Genomic DNA, 17,813 nt, shown 5'->3' on the forward strand with positions numbered 1-17,813 from the left:
AGCAGATCATAGAAACATAGAACGATACAGCACAGAAGAAGGCCATATGGCCCATTTGCTCTTTGAAAGTGCCATTGAATTGCCCCACTTCCCTGTTACTTTTCCGTGCCCTGCAAATGTTTCTTGAAGTATAATCAAATTCAATATTGAACACAAGAAGTAAGAGCAGAAATACACCAAATGGCCATCAAGCCTGTTCTGTCATTCAATATGAGCTTGGATTTTGTTGTGTTCCTAGTTAGAACAAGGTCACTTTAAGAGTTTGGTCATGTGACGTATTGATAGCATCATCAGCAATTTGGGCTGGCTAACAGTCAGTCTAGTCTAACAGCTTGTAGAGAAGACACCTTTCGAATAAAGTCTTGTTTGTTTGTACCTTCGTGGTCTGCAACCTTTTCTTTCAAAAATACCACAAAGAAACTGGCGACAAGGTGGTTGATCCACACTGCACACCCCTGAAAAAGAACTGTAGAAATTCAGTGGAGTAAGAAAAATTGTTAATTCATGCTGCTGTCATCCAAAAAAAGTTAAGAAGATAAAAACATCACTATAGCAAAGCTGGCAACGGAGTGAATCATAGAATCATAGAATTTACAGTGCAGAAGAGGCTATTCGGCCCATTGAGTCGGCACCAGCCCTCGGAAAGAGCACCCTACTTAAGCCACGTCTCTACACTACCCCATAACCCAGTAACCCGACCTTTTGGTCACTTAGGGGCAATTTAGCATGGCCAATCCACCTAAGCTGCATATCTTTGGACTGTGGGAGGAAACCGGAGCACCCGGAGGAAACCCAAGCAGACACGGGGAGAAAGTGCAAACTCCACACAGACAGTCACCCCAGGCCGGAATTGAACCCGGGTCCCTGGAACTGTGAGGCCACAGTGCTAACCACTGTGGTACTGTGATGCCAAATAATAGCAGCAACCATCAAAGGAACCAAAATTTAAATAAAGATTTGGTGCATCAAAAGAAGCTTGCACATGGTCTGCCTGGAAAGTCCCTCTGCTGTGAGTAGCAAGTAAAATAACAAGTACTCTGTAACAAGGAATTGAGAATTAGGGGAGTTTTGCATCACCCTGAAAACTCGGAAAGGGAAAGGCTGAGCTCAGGATCACCTTGTTTGAAAGGGACTAAAAAGCAAGGCAGTGCTAAAATCTTTGTGGCACATTTGCATAAGCCATCCTATAGTAAAAATGATGGGGGCTACGGCACCATGGGACCATATGATGAAAGCACTGAGCACTGGAGCTCATGCACCGAAAGATTCAAATACTTTGTCCCGGCAAACAAAATTTCAGTGGACTCTGTAGTCCCAACTTTTCTGAACGTGATGGTGCGTGTGTGGGTGGGGTGGGGGTGTGCGGTGGAGGTGATGGGGGTGGGGGGGAGGGGGGGGGGGAATTCAACCTTCTGCAAAGTCTGCTGCAACCAAAAAAAACTAGGCTGAAAACATGTGGTGAAATAGTGATGAGATTGCAGGGCCACTTCTCACCTCAACCCTTGGTCATCGCCGAGAGGTTTAGGTTACATAATGTAACCAGCAAGAAGGTGAATCAATCACACAATTCATAGCTACTTTAGCGAAATCAGTTGAACTCAGGTGAATTTAGAAATGTCTTGAATGCCACCATTAGAGATAGACTAGTGTGTAGGTTAAGAAGCGACGCAGACCAGAAAAGACTGTTAACAGAAAGCTTAGAGGTTTGCAAGAATGATCCCTGGAACGAAGAACTTGTTGTATGAGGAATGGTTGAGGACTCTGGGTCTGTACTCGTTGGAGTTTAGAAGGATGAGGGGGGATCTTATTGAAACTTACAGGATATTCGAGGCCTGGTAGAGGGGACGTGAAGAGGGGGCGAGATTCTCTGATCCTGAGGCTAAGTGTTGACGTCTTTCTCGACGACGTCAACATGGTCCCAGGATCAGCAATTCTGGCCCCTACAGGCGCTAAAGCTGCTGATCTGGCCCTTGAATGGGCGCCGGGGGATGCGCGCATGCGCAGTCCCACCGGTGTGATTTCCACGCATGCACGGTGTCTCCCTTGTCTGCGCTGGCCCCGACGCAACATGGCGCAGGAGTACAGGGGCAGGAGCGGAAGAAAGGAGGCCGGGAGACAGAGAGGCCGGCCCGCCGATCGGTGGACCTCGATCGCGGGCTTCATAGATTATCATAGAATTTATCATAGAATTTACAGTGCAGAAGGAGGCCATTCGGCCCATCGAGTCTGCACCGGCTCTTGGAAAGAGCACCCTACCCAAGGTCAACGCCTCCACCCTATCCCCATAACCCAGTAACCCACCCAACACTAATGGCAATTTTGGACACTAAGGGCAATTTAGCATGGCCAATCCACCTAACCTGCACATCTTTGGACTGTGGGAGGAAACCGGAGCACCCGGAGGAAACCCACGCACACACGGGGAGGATGTGCAGACTCCGCACAGACAGTGACCCAAACCGGAATCGAACCTGGGACCCTGGAGTTGTGAAGCAATTGTGCTATCCACAATGCTACCGTGTTGCCCAATAATAATAATAACCTTTTATTGTCACGAGTACGAAGTTACTGTGAAAAGCCCCCAGTTGCTACATTCCGGTGCCTGTTCGGGTAAGCTGGTATGGGAATTGAACCCACGCTGTTGGCCTTGTTCTGCATCATAAACCAGCTGTCTAGCCCACTGAGCTAAACCAGCCCTGGGCTAGGCCACATCGGAAGACCCCCCCAAGATCAGCCCCCCCCCCCCCCACAGGCCACCACCCGACCCTTCAACGCTGAGTTCCCGCCGGCTGAGAGCAGGTGTGAACGGCGCTGGTGGGACTCTGCGTTTCCATGACGGCCGCTCGGCCCATCCCGGCCCGAGAATCGGCGGGCCGACCACATAGAGTGGCCCACGACCGGCGCCACGCCAACCACACTGGCGCCAATGGCGCCGATTCTCCGCTCTGCAGAGAATTGCGTGCCGACGTCGGAGGGGCATAGCACAATTCGCACTGGTCGCGGGGATTCTCCGTCCCGGCCTCGGGCTGAGAGAATCCCGATCAAGATGTTTCCACTTGTCGGAAAAACTAGAACCAGAGGACACCATCTCAGACTAAAGGGACGATCCTTTAAAATAGAAATTAAGAGAATTTTTTTCAGCTAGAGGGTGGTGAATCTGTGGAACTCTTTGCCGCAGAAGGCTGTGGAGGCCAATTCACTGAGTTTCTTTAAGACAGAGATAGATAGGTTCTTGATTAATAACGGGATCAGGGGTTATGGGGGGAAGGCAGGAGAATGGGAATGAGAAAATATCAGCCATGATTGAATGTAAGCTCTTCAGCCTTTGTTTCTCGATCCTGAAACACATTTGTTACAGTCTGCTGAGCTTTTGTCATCTTGATCCCAGCAACAATAATAGTAATCTTTATTATTGTCACAAGTAGGCTTGCATTAACACTGCAATGAAGTTACTGTGAAAATCCACACTCCGGCGCCTGTTCGGGTACACTGAACAGTTCACCTAACAACCACGCCTTTCGGGACTTGTGGGACAAAAATGGAGCACCCGGAGGAATCCCACGCAGACACGGGGAGACCATACAGACTCCATCTATTCTTTTGTAACATCTGACTAAATGCTCACCCCACTTTCACTGGACTTTAAATCAGACCAACTATTGTTGCAAAATTGAAAGTTTTATAAAGGCCCGTAACTTGACTTTGCTCATCAATCCAATCCTAAAGGCTAAATTTGTTATGTTCTTAAAGGGTGAGAACCCTTCTGGAAATCCTCAGGAGAAACAGCGTCAACTAGAGAGGTTAGAAGTTGCATTCCGGACACAAGGGTGTATAATGCAAGGGTGAATGCGGTGGGAATGAAACCTCGAGGGGAGTGATGCAGGACCTGACAGAGAAGGTCACAAGAAGGCACCACAGAGTCTGTGCCATGAGGTTCAGGTGAAGGAGGTCCTGGTATACAGCTGGAAGGGCAGTGGTTGGCAAAGGAAATACAGATCGACAGCCTGGGATCAGAGCTAAAAGAGCTGGAATCAGAGCTGGAGCGAAGTTGGAGAACTCCAACACCTGCAAAACGCCAACTCCACCTTGCTCCAGCTAAGATATATACTGGGTGTACCATGTTCAGCAGCGCAAATAAAAGTTCATGACCTCTGAAGTAAAAAGCTCTTAAAAATCAGCTAAATTTGGTTTTGCGATGTGAGAACTGGGCTCAATACCATGGGCGGTATTCTCTGTCGGTCGATACCGGAATCGCAAACGCAAATCGGTCATTGCTAGCCCATTAATGGTTGATGAATTCTCTGGGAACGGCGCCAGTTTTGCTGTCGTAGAACACCACCGATTCAGTCCCGGCATCAACACGCTCAAGCATAGCGAAACCGGTGAATAATGGGAGAGGCCTAAAATGAGATCCGCGCTGCGTGCTAAACAGTGGACGATGCAACTGGCGAGAAACCAATTATCACCACTTAAGCCCCATTTCCATACAATCAATGAGAGTGTTCCCCATATTCAATGGCTTCCCGTCATTCAGCGGCCTCCCCAGCAAGTGTTCATGCTGGCACCCATTAGTACTCCTTTTGAAAAATGTGAACCTGACAGAAGGGCTTCTGTGGAGAGCCAAGGAGGTGAGTAGCCATCTCTGCTCAAAGGCAAAGAGCCCGGGGGGTGCTGGGTTTGCCACCCCAGTGCTCGGTGATAGTGGGGGACTCTCGGCTGGAGGTGGTGGACCCGCTGCAGGGGTGGACCACCATGGGGAGGTGGGGGGAAAGGGAGGCGCTGCAGGGGAAACTGGGGGTGGGGGGGGGGGCAAGGCTCGCGTTCACTACCATGCCAATCCTGGATCATGTCTACCCATTCTGGGGACACCCTGGTTCTTGTCCTTCTGCCCCACCAATCATCCGTACCTCCCCACCCCACGGACCGCTGAGGCATCTGGCTGCACAGTTGAAGGCTATTGCTATAGGGAATTGGCAATCATGGTTAATGAGCACTCATAGATGCTAAGTGGATTGCCGTGGGTGGGCGGACATGGAGCATCCGGGGGTCTTTGCCTAGTGGCGATGGTGGCCACCAGCTCCCTCGGACAATCATTCCCTGATGCCTGGACACTGTGCTTGAACATTGCGGGAGGCAACACCAAACATCCAGGGGATGGGACACAGCTTCGGGGACATTACCACGGCCTGAGAGTGGGTGAGCGCCAGTGGAGGGGGTGCCTGGAGAGATAGCCAAAGGTTCCAGAGGTCGGTCAGCAATGTGGAAGAAAGTGACAGAGGCATTATAATGATTGTGCAAAAAGGAGTTTAATGTGTTGTACAATACCCCACTCCTGGTGGTTCCGCCCCCCCCGCTACCCAACATCCAACTCCCCCTTCCACACCCCCTACCTACGCACCCCACCCTCCCCTGGTGCCCTCAGTGATCCTCCTAGCTCCACCACTAGGTGCTTCCCCAGGGTGCACATCTGAGGTTGCCAGCTCATCCCGTGGCCTTTGATGCCCTGGGCGTCCGCTGGGGGTTCTGGGGCCGGATCGCCCCGGCTCTCTTGTCAGCGGCACATGCACAGCCGTGCTGCCCTTCCCGTGTGCTTAACTAGAGATGCAGCCTCAAGAGAGGGTTGGAACCCGAGGGAGCTGGTGGCCACCATCACCACTCCATGGTGGGTCTGGGTTGGCACACAGCGCCCCCTCCTCCTGACCGATGCCCTAAGGGCCCTGCGATCCACATTGGGACTGAGGTAGCTGGTTCGAGCCTAGGCTGCCCCTGCATCATCAGGCTCTGCCAGTCCTGGCGGCTCCCCATAGTCCACACCATTGTGTCGACAACCTCACGATGCTCCTCGGTGACTAGGACATGCTCTGCAGCGCCTCAGCCATGCTCACCTACGACTGGGACAAGCTCCGCAGTGCCTCGTCCATGCCCATCTGAGGGCGGGACATGCCAAAGTACTGGTACTAGGTGACATCAGCTGTGTGGTGCTCATCAGATTGTGCCCCAGCAGCCTGACCACTAGCATTTCCCACCGAGGTGCGTGTATCTGCGCTGGGGTGGGGGTGGGGATGACAGCTGTGACGTCTCGATCGTGGCACCCTTGGAGCTTTCCTCCGAGGTGTTTTCTTTGGAGTCAGGAAAGGGGACCGCCCGGGATGGGCGGGCTCCGTTGGCTGGAAGACCTGTGGAAAAATGGACATGTGGTAGCACGGTAGCATGGTGGTTAGCATAAATGCTTCACAGCTCCAGGGTCCCAGGTTCGATTCCCGGCTGGGTCACTGTCTGTGTGGAGTCTGCACGTCCTCCCCGTGTGTGCGTGGGTTTCCTCCGGGTGCTCCGGTTTCCTCCCACTGTCCAAAGATGCGCGGGTTAGGTGGATTGGCCATGCTAAATTGCCCGTAGTGTCCTAAAAAGTAAGGTTAAGGGGGGTTGTTGGGTTACGGGTATAGAGTGGATACGTGGGTTTGAGTAGGGTGATCATGGCTCGGCACAACATCGAGGGCCGAAGGGCCTGTTCTGTGCTGTACTGTTCTATGTTCTATGGTCAATGGGAGGGATGGGTCTGTCAGTAAGGCAATCACTACTCACGTTTGACAGGTCCTCCGGGTGGAGCCCGATGGTTCCTCACCTCTGCAGCATCTGCCAGCCTCCATGTGGGTGACCGATCTGTCCTCAGCCACACCAGTCACTATTGGGACCGCTCCACGAAGGAGGTGAGGATTCTTATTCCCGGCACCCCTCCACCAATCTGGGCCCTCTCCTGCCGACTGTGGGAGAGCTTTTCCTGTGGGGATACAGAGAGGGCATCGTTAACCACACGCGTGTTCAGAGTGCTGGGAGAGATGGTGTGAAGGCATGGTTGGGGGGGGGGGGGGGGGGGAGTGGAGGGAGGGAGGGCTGGTGGTTTTTTGGGGGATCGGGGGAGTGGATGCTCCCTTGGGGGGGGGGGGGGGGGGCGTGGCGCTGGCGTTGATGCCTTCTCACTTGCGATGCTTTGTGTAGGTTGTTGACCTTTTTCTGGTACTGAGGGCCAGTCCTCCTGGTCACACTCCCCGAGTCTACAGCTCATCCCAGCAGCACTGGCTACCTTGTGGCTCACCCTGCAGCACCCTTGTGGGAACAGGACATCCTTCCTGGCCTCCACTGTGTCCAGGAGCCTCCCCAGGTCAGCGTTCCCAAATTTCGGGGCCGGTCTCCCCCGCGCCATTGTTGCGAGCTGGCTGGGGTTGGCTTAAGTGCTGCTCGATCTTGATAGCGGGGGGGCTGACTAGCGCGGTCCCAGCGAATCAGCTGGCGAGCCATCATTTGCGGCGAGAAACCTGTGAGGCCACTGCGAGTGGACCAATTAACTTTGAATTGCATTGCCGGCCTCGCTGGACCAAGCAGCAGGAAGCTTGTGGCAATTCCCGCTCGCTACCATCCTTAGAAATATTTCCAGAGAATTGCGTCCATAGTTTCTGACATGGAGAATTCTGCCGCATGTCAGTCAGAAAGGTCAGGAAGAATTGGCAAGGAACTATGCCGCCAGTGAGAAGTGAATCCCTGCCATTGAGTTAGCACAAACAGGATGGTCTCCTACACCAGCGTTTTTCAAAATTTTTGCCCGGGACACATTTTTACCAACCGGCCATCCTTCGCAACCCACGCCGGCCGATCTTCGCGACCCACGCCGGCCGATCTTCGCAACCCACCATTTTCTCTTACCTTTAATGCAAGAGGTGAGCCTGGGCTTATATTCTAAGTCTAAAGTAGCGAATAATTGCAACAGGCATTATTCTCTCAGGACTCTACAGAGCAGGTGAAGAATGTAAGTTTCTCTCAGGTGGGTGGTTTACAGTCTGGGGATATAGTCTGTAAATTACAATGCGACGATTTTAGACATACATGAGGAGAAAAATTACTTAACTCAAAGTATTGTGAATCCTTTAAACTCTAAAATTCTCTGTCAAAAAGTTCTGTAGGCTCAGCAATTGAGCATTTTCAAGACAGATGCAGGAAGACTGAATTGAATTTTAAAAAAAGTCTCCTCCTGGGTCGTCAGGAGGAGGTGGTGTTTCTCTCTGGGCTCCGGGCATGCACACTGATGAGTGGGCGTGCATGCGCAGTGCGCTCGCAATTTTAAAGCCGGTCGCGGCCGTCATATTTACAGCTGCTCGCAGCAAGGATTTTAAAAAGCTGGCTGCTGCGGCTGTTGCGCCTGAATTAACGCGATGGATGGCTCCACGACCCTCCCGACGACCGACCCGCAGGTCACGACTCCCACTTTGAAAATGCCTGCCCAACACTGTTCAAACTCGAGATAATGTCGTGCGGAGAATAATAATCGAATAGTAATCTTTATTAGTGTCACAAGTAGGCTTACATTAACACTGCAATGAAGATACTGTGAAGGTACTGAGAAAACATGCTTATCAACATTTCACAACTAGAACTGGTTTGCAAGCGATGGAGGCAACCGAGAGTCTGCAACAATCTGTGCCAAGTGAAGACTGAGACATTCCGGAAAACCTGACAATACAACTGTGAAAGACCATACCCCAATTGAGGACACTTCAACAGCGAGTCAACCTGCAAACACAATTTCGACTGCAGTTGTGAAAACTCCGGACGACGTCCAAACTAAACCAAAAACACCAGAGGTTACAGTCAACATGAAAAAGCAGATGCCAGTGGTTCACTGACAACCCCACAGGAATCAACGTCTTCCTAAATGGCTACCATTGACTGTTGTGTTTATTAATTTTTAATATTGTAAATTTTTATTGTTATACTGTCTTTCATTGCAGGGACCTCTGATGTAAAAGGGGAGGAACGTGTTGTGTATTCATGTTTGTTCTCAGTTGAAACAAGGTCACTTAAAGAGTCCAACATGTGACGTATTGATGACATTGTTGGCAATTTGGGCAGGCTAGCAGTCAGACTGGTTGAGCAACCTATAGAGAAGACACCTTTCCAATAAAACTCTTGTTTGTTTATACCTTTGTGGTCTGAAAGCCTCTTTTAAAAATACCATGGGGGCAGCACGGTGGTGCAGTGGGTAGCACTGCAGCCTCACGGCGCCGAGGTCCCAGGTTCAATCCCGGCTCTGGGTCACTGTCCGTGTGGAGTTTGCACACTCCCCCCGTTTTTGTGTGGGCTTCACCCCACAACCCAAAAGATGTGCAGGGTAGGTGGATTGGCCACGCTAAATTGCCCCTTGATTGGAAAAAAGGAAATACCACAGACAGGATTCTCCCTCCCGCCACACCCGTTTTCTGGTGCTGCGCGCTCATGCCGGCAGTGGGATTCTCCACCCCGGCAGCTGGCCAATTAGGTTTCCCATTGTGAGCACCCCCACGCCGTTGGGAAATCTGCGGACATGAGTACGCTGCCGGCGAAACGGAGCATCCTGCTGATGGAGAATCCAGCCCCACAGATTTTAACTCCGTTTTCCCACATGCTCCCCATATCCCTTAACCCCCACTGTGAGACCAAAAGTCTTTATAACCCAGCCGTAAATGTATTCAACAATGGAACATCCACAGCTCTCTGGGGCAGAGAATTCCAAAGGTTTGCATTTCTCCTCATCTCAGTCCTAAATATGAGCCCCTTATATCCTGAAATTGCGGCCCCGTGTTCTCGATTCCTCAGCGGCGACCTGTTGAGGCCCCTTCAGAATCTTCTAGGTTGCAGTGAGAAAGTCTCTCATTGTTGAAAATTTAAAGTTATTCTTGAATCTGTTTACACCGTCCTTTCAGGCAGAACATTACAGATGATAATGACTCACCATGTAAAAAATGTTTCACTTCATCTCCCTTCTGGTTCTTTTGCCAATTTTCTTAAAACCTTGTCCTTTATTTGGCGACCCGTCTGCCGGTGGAAATAGTTTTCCATTTTTTACTCTGACAAAATCCTTCGTAATTTGTAACACATCCATTAAGTCCCACTTTAGCTGCTCTGCTTTAAGGAGGATAATCCCAGCCTCTCCACAAATTCTTCATCCCTGGTGCCAGTTTGGTAGATCTCTTCTCCACTCTCTCCAAGTCATTGATGTCATTCCTAAAATATGCTGCGCAAAATTGGACACAGTACACCGGCTGGCACATATAACCAGTGTTTTGCCTATCTTTAAGCAAAATACTGCCGATGTTGAACATCTGAAATAAAACAGATAATGCTGGAAAAACTCAGCAGATCTGGCAGCATCGGTGGAGAGAGATCTGTAAAGGCTACTCTCTCCGAAAGTTTCCACAGATGCTGACAGACCTGCTGAATTTGTCCAGCATTTTCTGGGGGAGGGGGGCAGTTGCCTATATTTCTCACTTTTCTACTCTATGCCCTCGACTATGAAGCCCAGGATGCCGTATGCTTTTCTTTTATATGGCTTATTAACTTTGCAGAAGGTCTAGTGGCACAGGTGGCATCCCTACCTTTGGACTAGAAGCTTTGGGTTCAAGGGGCTGGTTTAGCTCACTGGGCTAAATCGCTGGCTTTTAAAGCAGACCAAGCAGGCCAGCAGTACGGTTCGATTCCCGTACCAGCCTCCCCGGACAGGCGCCGGAATGTGGCGACTAGGAGCTTTTCACAGTAACTTCATTGAAGCCTACTCGTGACAATAAGCGATTTTCATTTCATTTTTTCATTTTCAAGTCCAAAGCCAGGATTGTTGGCCACTTGTTGCCAATCATTTTTTTTTTCATTTTTTTATATAAATTTGGAATGCCCAATTCATTTTTTCCAATTAAGGGGCAATTTAGTGTGGCCAACCCACCTACTCTGCAAATCTTTTGGGTTGTGGGGAGAATGTGCAAACTCCACACGGGCAGTGACCCAGAGCCGGGATCGAACCTGGGACCTCGGCGCCGTGAAGGAGGAGCATTCAGCTCGAGAATCCTTCCACCACTTCCCCACTATTCCCCAAAGGGAAAAAAGTGTATGTGTGTGAAGATACGCTTATAAAAAAAAATCAACTTATCATTGCCACCTTCAAAGATTTGTTTACACCAGTGAAAATAATTTTCCCACAAAGGATGAATTCACTATCCAGCACAGATTTGCGTGGAGCCAAAACAAATTGGGAATAATTAGTAAATGCGTTAGTTTGTTAGCCACAGTGATAACCCATGGAAGAAGCAGTGTTGCCAGGCCTGAGATTGTAGCATTTACAGTCTGGTTGGCCAATTTCTGTTTGAAGGATATAATTTCAGTGATTTATGAACTGTCATGTTAAAATGTTTTTAGGACAGGTTCCAGGAACTATTTGATTTGTGCAAACTAATTTGAAGTTTATGGTTCACTGTCTCCTCTGAATGTTTAACTTTTATTTTATTTAACAGGAGAGGAAACATCTCTTGTGGTGCCATGGCCACTGGAGGAAGAAATAGGCAACACTAAAATGTAAGTACTTAGTCAACCAAAAGGTTTTGGAAGTAAAATCAGGAAAAAAAAAACTTATGTAAAATGTCTCCATGTATCAGTATTTTTGTTTGGAGAGGCCAAGAATCCTGTCTTATTTTAGTCACGTGTTTGCAGCAAATCAGAAAAGATCTGTTTTATCTCTTTCTTCTTGAGCTGCTGAATCCCTCTTATTACAACCTTGGCAGAGATGGATCAGGAGTTGAATCTGGATATCCCAGGTCACATCTGGGCAGCACGGTGACACAGGGGTTAGCACTGTTGCCTCACAGCACCAGGGACTGGGGTTCAACTCCGGGCTTGGGTGACTGTACCTTCTCTCCGTGACTGCATGGGTTTCCTCCAGGTGCTCCGGTTTCCTCCCACAGTCCAAGGATGTGCAGGTTCGGTGGATTGGCCATGCTAAATTGCCCCATCCAAAAGGTCGGGTAGGTTTAAGGGAGGGGTGTGGTCTTTCAGAGAGTCAATGCAGACTTGATGGGCTGAATGGCCTCCTGCACTGTTGGGATTCCATGATTCTATTCTATGATATTCTTAACTGGTCTTGATAGCTTTTATAAAAGCAAAATACTGTGGATGCTGGAAATCTGAAATGAAAATAGAAAATGTTTTTTAAAAATTCAACATATTCTGACAGCACCTGTGGATAGAGAAACAAAGTTAATGTTTCGAGTCTGTATGACTCTTCATCAAAGCTTGAGAGAGGGAAAAATGTGATGGATTTTAGTTGGTTTATGAAACGGTGGAGCAAGTGAAGCAAAATAGAAGGTCAGGGATAGGTGGGGTTGAGGAGAGATTTGACAAACATATCATAGAACACAGGACAAAGGGAGTGTTAGTGGTAGCGGTACAGACTAAAGATGGCACTGATGGTGGCAGTCAGGTAAAATAGCAGAATGTGTCAATAGCAGAACAAGGGTCAGTGCTCTATGAAAGTAAAACTCTGAAAGTAAAACAAGTGACAGATGGCCTGTTGTGTTTGTGTGTTTGTGGGGAGGGGGAGAAAGTTGTGGAAAAAATATTGGATGAGAAAAAAGGCCAAGGTGGAGGAGAGAGTTCATGGTCTGAAGTTGTTGATCTTAGTTTTGAGTCCTGAGGGCTGTAACGTTCCTAATCAGAAGATGAGGTGTTATTCCTCCAGTTTGCAATGGACTTCACTGGAACATTGCAGCAGGTCAAGGATAGACTTCTGGGCATGAGAGTAAGTTGGTGAGTTAAAGTGACAAGAAACAAGAAGGTCTGCATACTGAGGGAAGGTGTTCCGCAAAGCAGTCACGTAGTCTGTGTTTAGTCTCCACAAAGTTGAGGAGACTGCATTGGGAGCAGCGAATACAGTGCACCAAATTGAAGGAGGTGCAAGTGAAATGCTTGTGAAGGTGGTGGTGAGCTACCTTCTTGAACTGCAGCAGTCCATGTGTTGTAGGAAGTTCCAGGATTTGAAACCAGCTACAGTGAAGGAACAGCAATATAATTCCAAGTCAGGGTGGTACCTGACTTGGAGGGGAACTTGTGGATAATGCCGCTCCCATACATCCGCTGCCCTTGTCCTTCTAGGTGGTAGGGGTTGTGGGTTTTGAAGGTGCTGTCGAAGGACCCTTGGTGAGTTGCTGTAGTGCATCTTAGAGATGGTAAACACTGCTGACACTGTGTCGGTGGTGGGAGGAATGAATGTTGAAGAGGTTGGATGGGGTGCCATTCAAGAGGGCTACTTATTCCTGAGCAGTGTGGAGCTTCTGGTTTGTTGCTGGAGCTGTAGCCTTGTGCCTTGTAGATGTGGGGAGACTTTGGGGAGTTACGTGGTGAGTTACTTACCACAGAATTCCCAAACTCTGACCTACTCTTGTATCCAAAGTATTTATATGGCTTGTCCAGTTCAGTTTGCGGTTAATGGTAACTCACAGGATGTTGATAGAGGGAGTTTAATTAATGGTAATGCCATTGAATGTCAAAAGGAGATGGTTAGATTCTCTCTTGTTGGACATGGTCATACCTGTCACCTATGTGGTGTGAATGTTATTTTCCACTGAGCAGCCCATGACTGAATGTTGTCCAGGTCATGCTTCATTTGGACATGGACCGCTTCTGTATTTAAGGAGTCATAAATGGTGTTGAATATCATGCAATCAAATGAGAACATCCCCACTTCTGGCCTTATGATAGAGGGAAGGTTAGTGATGAAACAACTGAAGGTGGTTGGGCTGAGGACACTACCCAGAAGCATTCCTGCACTGACGTCCCGGGACTGAGATGATTGACTACCCACAACCACAAATATCTTCCTTTCTGCTAGGTATGACCCCAATCAATGGAGAGTTTCCCGCTGATTCCCATCGACTTCAGGTTAGCTCGGGCTTCTTAATATCACTATGATGTCAAGGGCAGTGACTCTCACCTTACCTCTTGAATTCAGCTTTTTGTCCTTGTTTGAAAAAGGCTGTGATGAGATCAGGAGCTGAGTGACCCTGGCAGAATCCAAACTGAGCATCAGCGAGCAAGCTATTGTTAAGTATTATAACCCCTACGAGACCCACAGAGATGACCCGATTAATCTCCCCATGGGCCTGGTGGCGTATGTGCTCTCCTGCTGAGGGGTGGATGCTCGTCAGCGGGCTTGTTAATTCAATGACATTAAAGCCGGCCGACGTAGGTGTGGGTATCTCAGAATGGTCCCGGCTGGGACTTGGACTGTTGCATGTATATACTTTTCATTAAACCAAGAGTTGCAAATAAACCATTTTGACTTCCCTTTCTGGACTCTTCCTTGACTATTATATTGGGGATGAGTATAAAGCGATACTACAGTCGGTGATGCTAGCCATTTGGAGTACAGCCACCTCTCTACGTGAAGGAATAAGGTCTGCATCGTTTTGAAAATACCTTTTTTTGATAGACTCAATACATTTGATGTGGATGTGGAAGACTAGGCTCAGTCTGCAGAGCATATGTGCTATTTTTTTTAAGGCAAACGCAATCGTTGGGGTTGATCGGCAGATGGTAATTCTTCTGACCACCTGTGGAGCCCCCACCGTCAACGTCATAAAGAGCCTAATATACCCCACAGCCCCAGACTCCAAGTCGTTCGAAGAGCTAGTGGCACTCCTGACAAACCACTGCGACATCAAGCCGTCATTCATTGTGAAAAGTTATCAATTTAACACAGCTGAGAGAACCCCAGGGGAGTCCATTTTTGGCATGGTTACACAAACTGACAGAGTATTGCGGAGTAAATAATATCGCCACCCAGCGGATATTGCTGGCAGAACCATTACTGGACCTAAAAAGGCTGTTGAAATCTACCTCTCATGGGAGAGTGCAGAGTAGGGAGTCCAGGAACTCAAAGGGAATTCAGGAATGGAGGTCAACAGCATACAACACCCCCCCCCCCCCCCCCACATCGCCCCATTCAGACGAACAGCGCCCTTTCGGAGTGTGACCTCTGGAACCCCACCCTGGCCTGAACATCATCGGGACCAGGCCCGTTGGCCGAGGGCCACTGTAACCAGGTGAGGCACCTACGGGAATCGTCGGAGGAAGGTCCATGCTGGTATGGCAGTGGTGGCTGGTGAAAATGTAATGATAGGAAACCACAGATCAGCCAGAAAACCCACCTCCCTATTGTAGGGAGACGGCAGCCCAGGGCCATGACCCTCCACCTAGAATAGCCTGATGGAAATGGATGCATGCAATTAAATTGCCGCTCCACGAGTCGCCCCCCCAACAGAATTACCGTCCAGGTTAACGGCCACCCGTTAGACATGGGGACAGACACGGGGGCCACAGTTTCGGTAATTGGGAGGCAGAACTTTGAGTGAATCAGGACCGGGATCCAACAGCTGGATCTAAGGGGCAGCGAGGAAAGTCTTGCGACCTACATGGGGGAACCCCTAGCCATAGCTGGCGCGACAATGACCCCAATTGCCTACGGACAGACCTTCAAGAAAGAGATGAAGAAACAGACCACGGGATCCATGGAAACGAGCTTGGCGCGATTCATATTTGGCTACTGGACAGTGACACATGCCACGACCGGCATATTGCCGACTGAACTATTGATGGGCCGTAGGTTCATGATCCACCTCAACCCGACGTTCCCCGATATTCGCAGGCGACTGCAATGCAGTGAGGCCCATCAGCAGGCTTGTTAATACAATGTCATAAAGGTGGCCCAGGTAGGAGCTGGTAGGTCAGAATGGTCCCGGCTGGAACTTGGACTGTTGCATGTATATGCTTTTCCTTAAACAAAGCATTGGAAATAAACCATTTTTGACTCTCCTTTCCGGACACTTCCATGACTCTTCCATGACTACTATACTAAGTAAGCGCCACTTGATAGCACTGTTGATGACCCTTTCCATCACTTTGCTGATGATCCTTTCCATCACTTTGCTGGTGATTAAAAGTAGGCTGATGGGGTGGTAATTTGACGGGTTGGATTTGTCTTACTTTATGTGGACAGGACATGCCTGTACAATTTTCCACATTGGCATCGACCTGGTAATACTACCTGGCTCTCTGCCTCTCTCTCTCTGTCCTTTCCGATGCTTCTTAAAACCAACCCCTTTGAGCAAGCTTTTTGCCATCACTTCTCCCACCTCTGCTCCTTAGTTCATTGCCCAGTTAAACATTTTTTGTGTTCAGTGCAACTTATTGCTCATGATTGACCAGATTGCCAGTTTCAGTGTTGTGCCAGTTTTTGGGCTGTACCATTTTATTTGTCCCTTAATTTGTCCTCTGTGTGTGACCTGATATCACATAACCAACATATGTATTGACCATCATTCCTGTAGTTCATTTCATCAAGCACTGTTGATTGTGAAATGGAGAAGGGAACGAATCAAAGAAGTGCACCCGCTCAACTCATGACACCCCCATGCGGTGGATGGGATTACCAGTAAAGAATTTTTAAAGAGCTAAACTGAAGTGAAGGATTTTAACGATTTTCTTTGTACACAGTTTATGGTATTCAAACTCTATTCCTGGTATCATAGAATGGCAAAGCACAGAAAGGGGCCATTCAGCCCATTGTGCCAGTTTCGGCCCTTTCAAAGAATTATGAAATCAATTCCATTCCCCAGCAATTTCTCCATAGCTCTTCAAATGCTTCTCTGTCAGTTATTTATTTAATTTCCTTCTGAAAGTTACTATTGTATCTGCTTCCACCATTCTTCTGTTTCAGGCAATGTTCCCCAGATCATAACTAACTGCATTAAAAAATCTTCCTCATTTCCCACTGGTGCTTTTGCTAATTACCTTCAGTCTGTGTCCCTTTGGTTTGCAATCCTCATGCCACTGGAAACAGTTCCTCATGAATATTCTTTCAAAACCATTGACCTCAAATAAATCCCCCCTTAACCTACTCTAGATCAATATGGTTCCTCCCAGAAACCTGAAAATAGCTTCAGATATCTTTCTGGTGTCTCAGCCTTCTTCTTAGCTCTGTCATGACTCCCGGTGGTGGCAATGTGCTGAACAGTTGCACGAAAGGTGGCTCTCCTCAGGAACTTTGGCTCTTCAACCCTAGAAATCGACCACTAAACCAACAAAAAAAAAACCTTACCCTCACCCAAAACAAACCAAACAGCCATCCAAAATAAAAGTGCCCTCAAATCCACCAAGAAACAGAAAAGATAGCAGGGCTGGTAAGAGCCAGGAGAGAAGGACACAGACTGCGGACATGATTAGTGAAGCTGCATGGTGGACCGGGAGGGATCGCCAATGCGACCACTGGCACCAACTCAGCCACCTAAGGGACAATGTTTTTCAGTTTCTACCTTGATTACTCAGTGATCTTTTGACCTGTTTTTGCAGATACTTTCAAAATGATCAGACTTATACCAAGAGATCTGGATCCTTTTCCAGCAGGTGAGAAAATAGATGGATTTTTGTGATCATCCAAGTGTCAGACTTAGCATCGGAGGATGCTACTCGCAGAGAGTTGATTGGTGGATTGGGCATCCTATCTCTCCCAGCCCTTGGCTCTCCTCATTCGTTGAGAAGCTTCCTTTGTTCAGGTGTTCGGTGCTGAGCTGGAAACAGTAAGAAGTCTTACAACACCAGGATGAAGTCTCACCCCAGTCCAACGCCGGCATCTCCACATCTGAGCTTGAAAGGTTGAGAGATGGTGCCACTTGGTCGGGATAGTGGAGGGGGTGCGGTTGTGTGTTTCTAGGTCTTCGGAGAACGGGCTCTGAGTGTCTTTAAATGAGTCATACATCTTGCCGAGCCTGACGATTCTTTTCAGTGGTGACACTGGAGGAGGTCGAGCAGCCATCATTCTGACCTCACTGACGCATGGTCACAATGTTGAATGTGGCAATTTTGGTTAAAGTTTTTGTGGTCTGGGTGTGCGACTATCCTAGTCTGCATGCATTACTGAGCACTGTGAATCTCAGGGGGCATTTCCTTTCCACATAACACTCCTAGCC

The 17,813-nt window shown here is 48.7% G+C and overlaps 1 protein-coding gene across 1 annotated transcript in view; it reads left to right on the top strand.

The window, feature by feature from the left end:
* LOC119970947 (inositol 1,4,5-triphosphate receptor associated 2-like) overlaps positions 1 to 17,813 on the top strand; it is a 163,960-nt gene that overhangs the window by 62,142 nt on the left and 84,005 nt on the right. The window contains exons 8-9 of the mRNA XM_038806058.1: positions 11,310 to 11,370; positions 17,197 to 17,250. Coding sequence (XP_038661986.1) covers positions 11,310 to 11,370; positions 17,197 to 17,250 — 115 coding nt within the window. The remainder of the gene's footprint in view (positions 1 to 11,309; positions 11,371 to 17,196; positions 17,251 to 17,813) is intronic.

The sequence above is a fragment of the Scyliorhinus canicula genome, chromosome 9 (genome assembly GCF_902713615.1).
Source record: "Scyliorhinus canicula chromosome 9, sScyCan1.1, whole genome shotgun sequence".
Taxonomy (NCBI): Eukaryota; Metazoa; Chordata; class Chondrichthyes; order Carcharhiniformes; family Scyliorhinidae; genus Scyliorhinus; species Scyliorhinus canicula.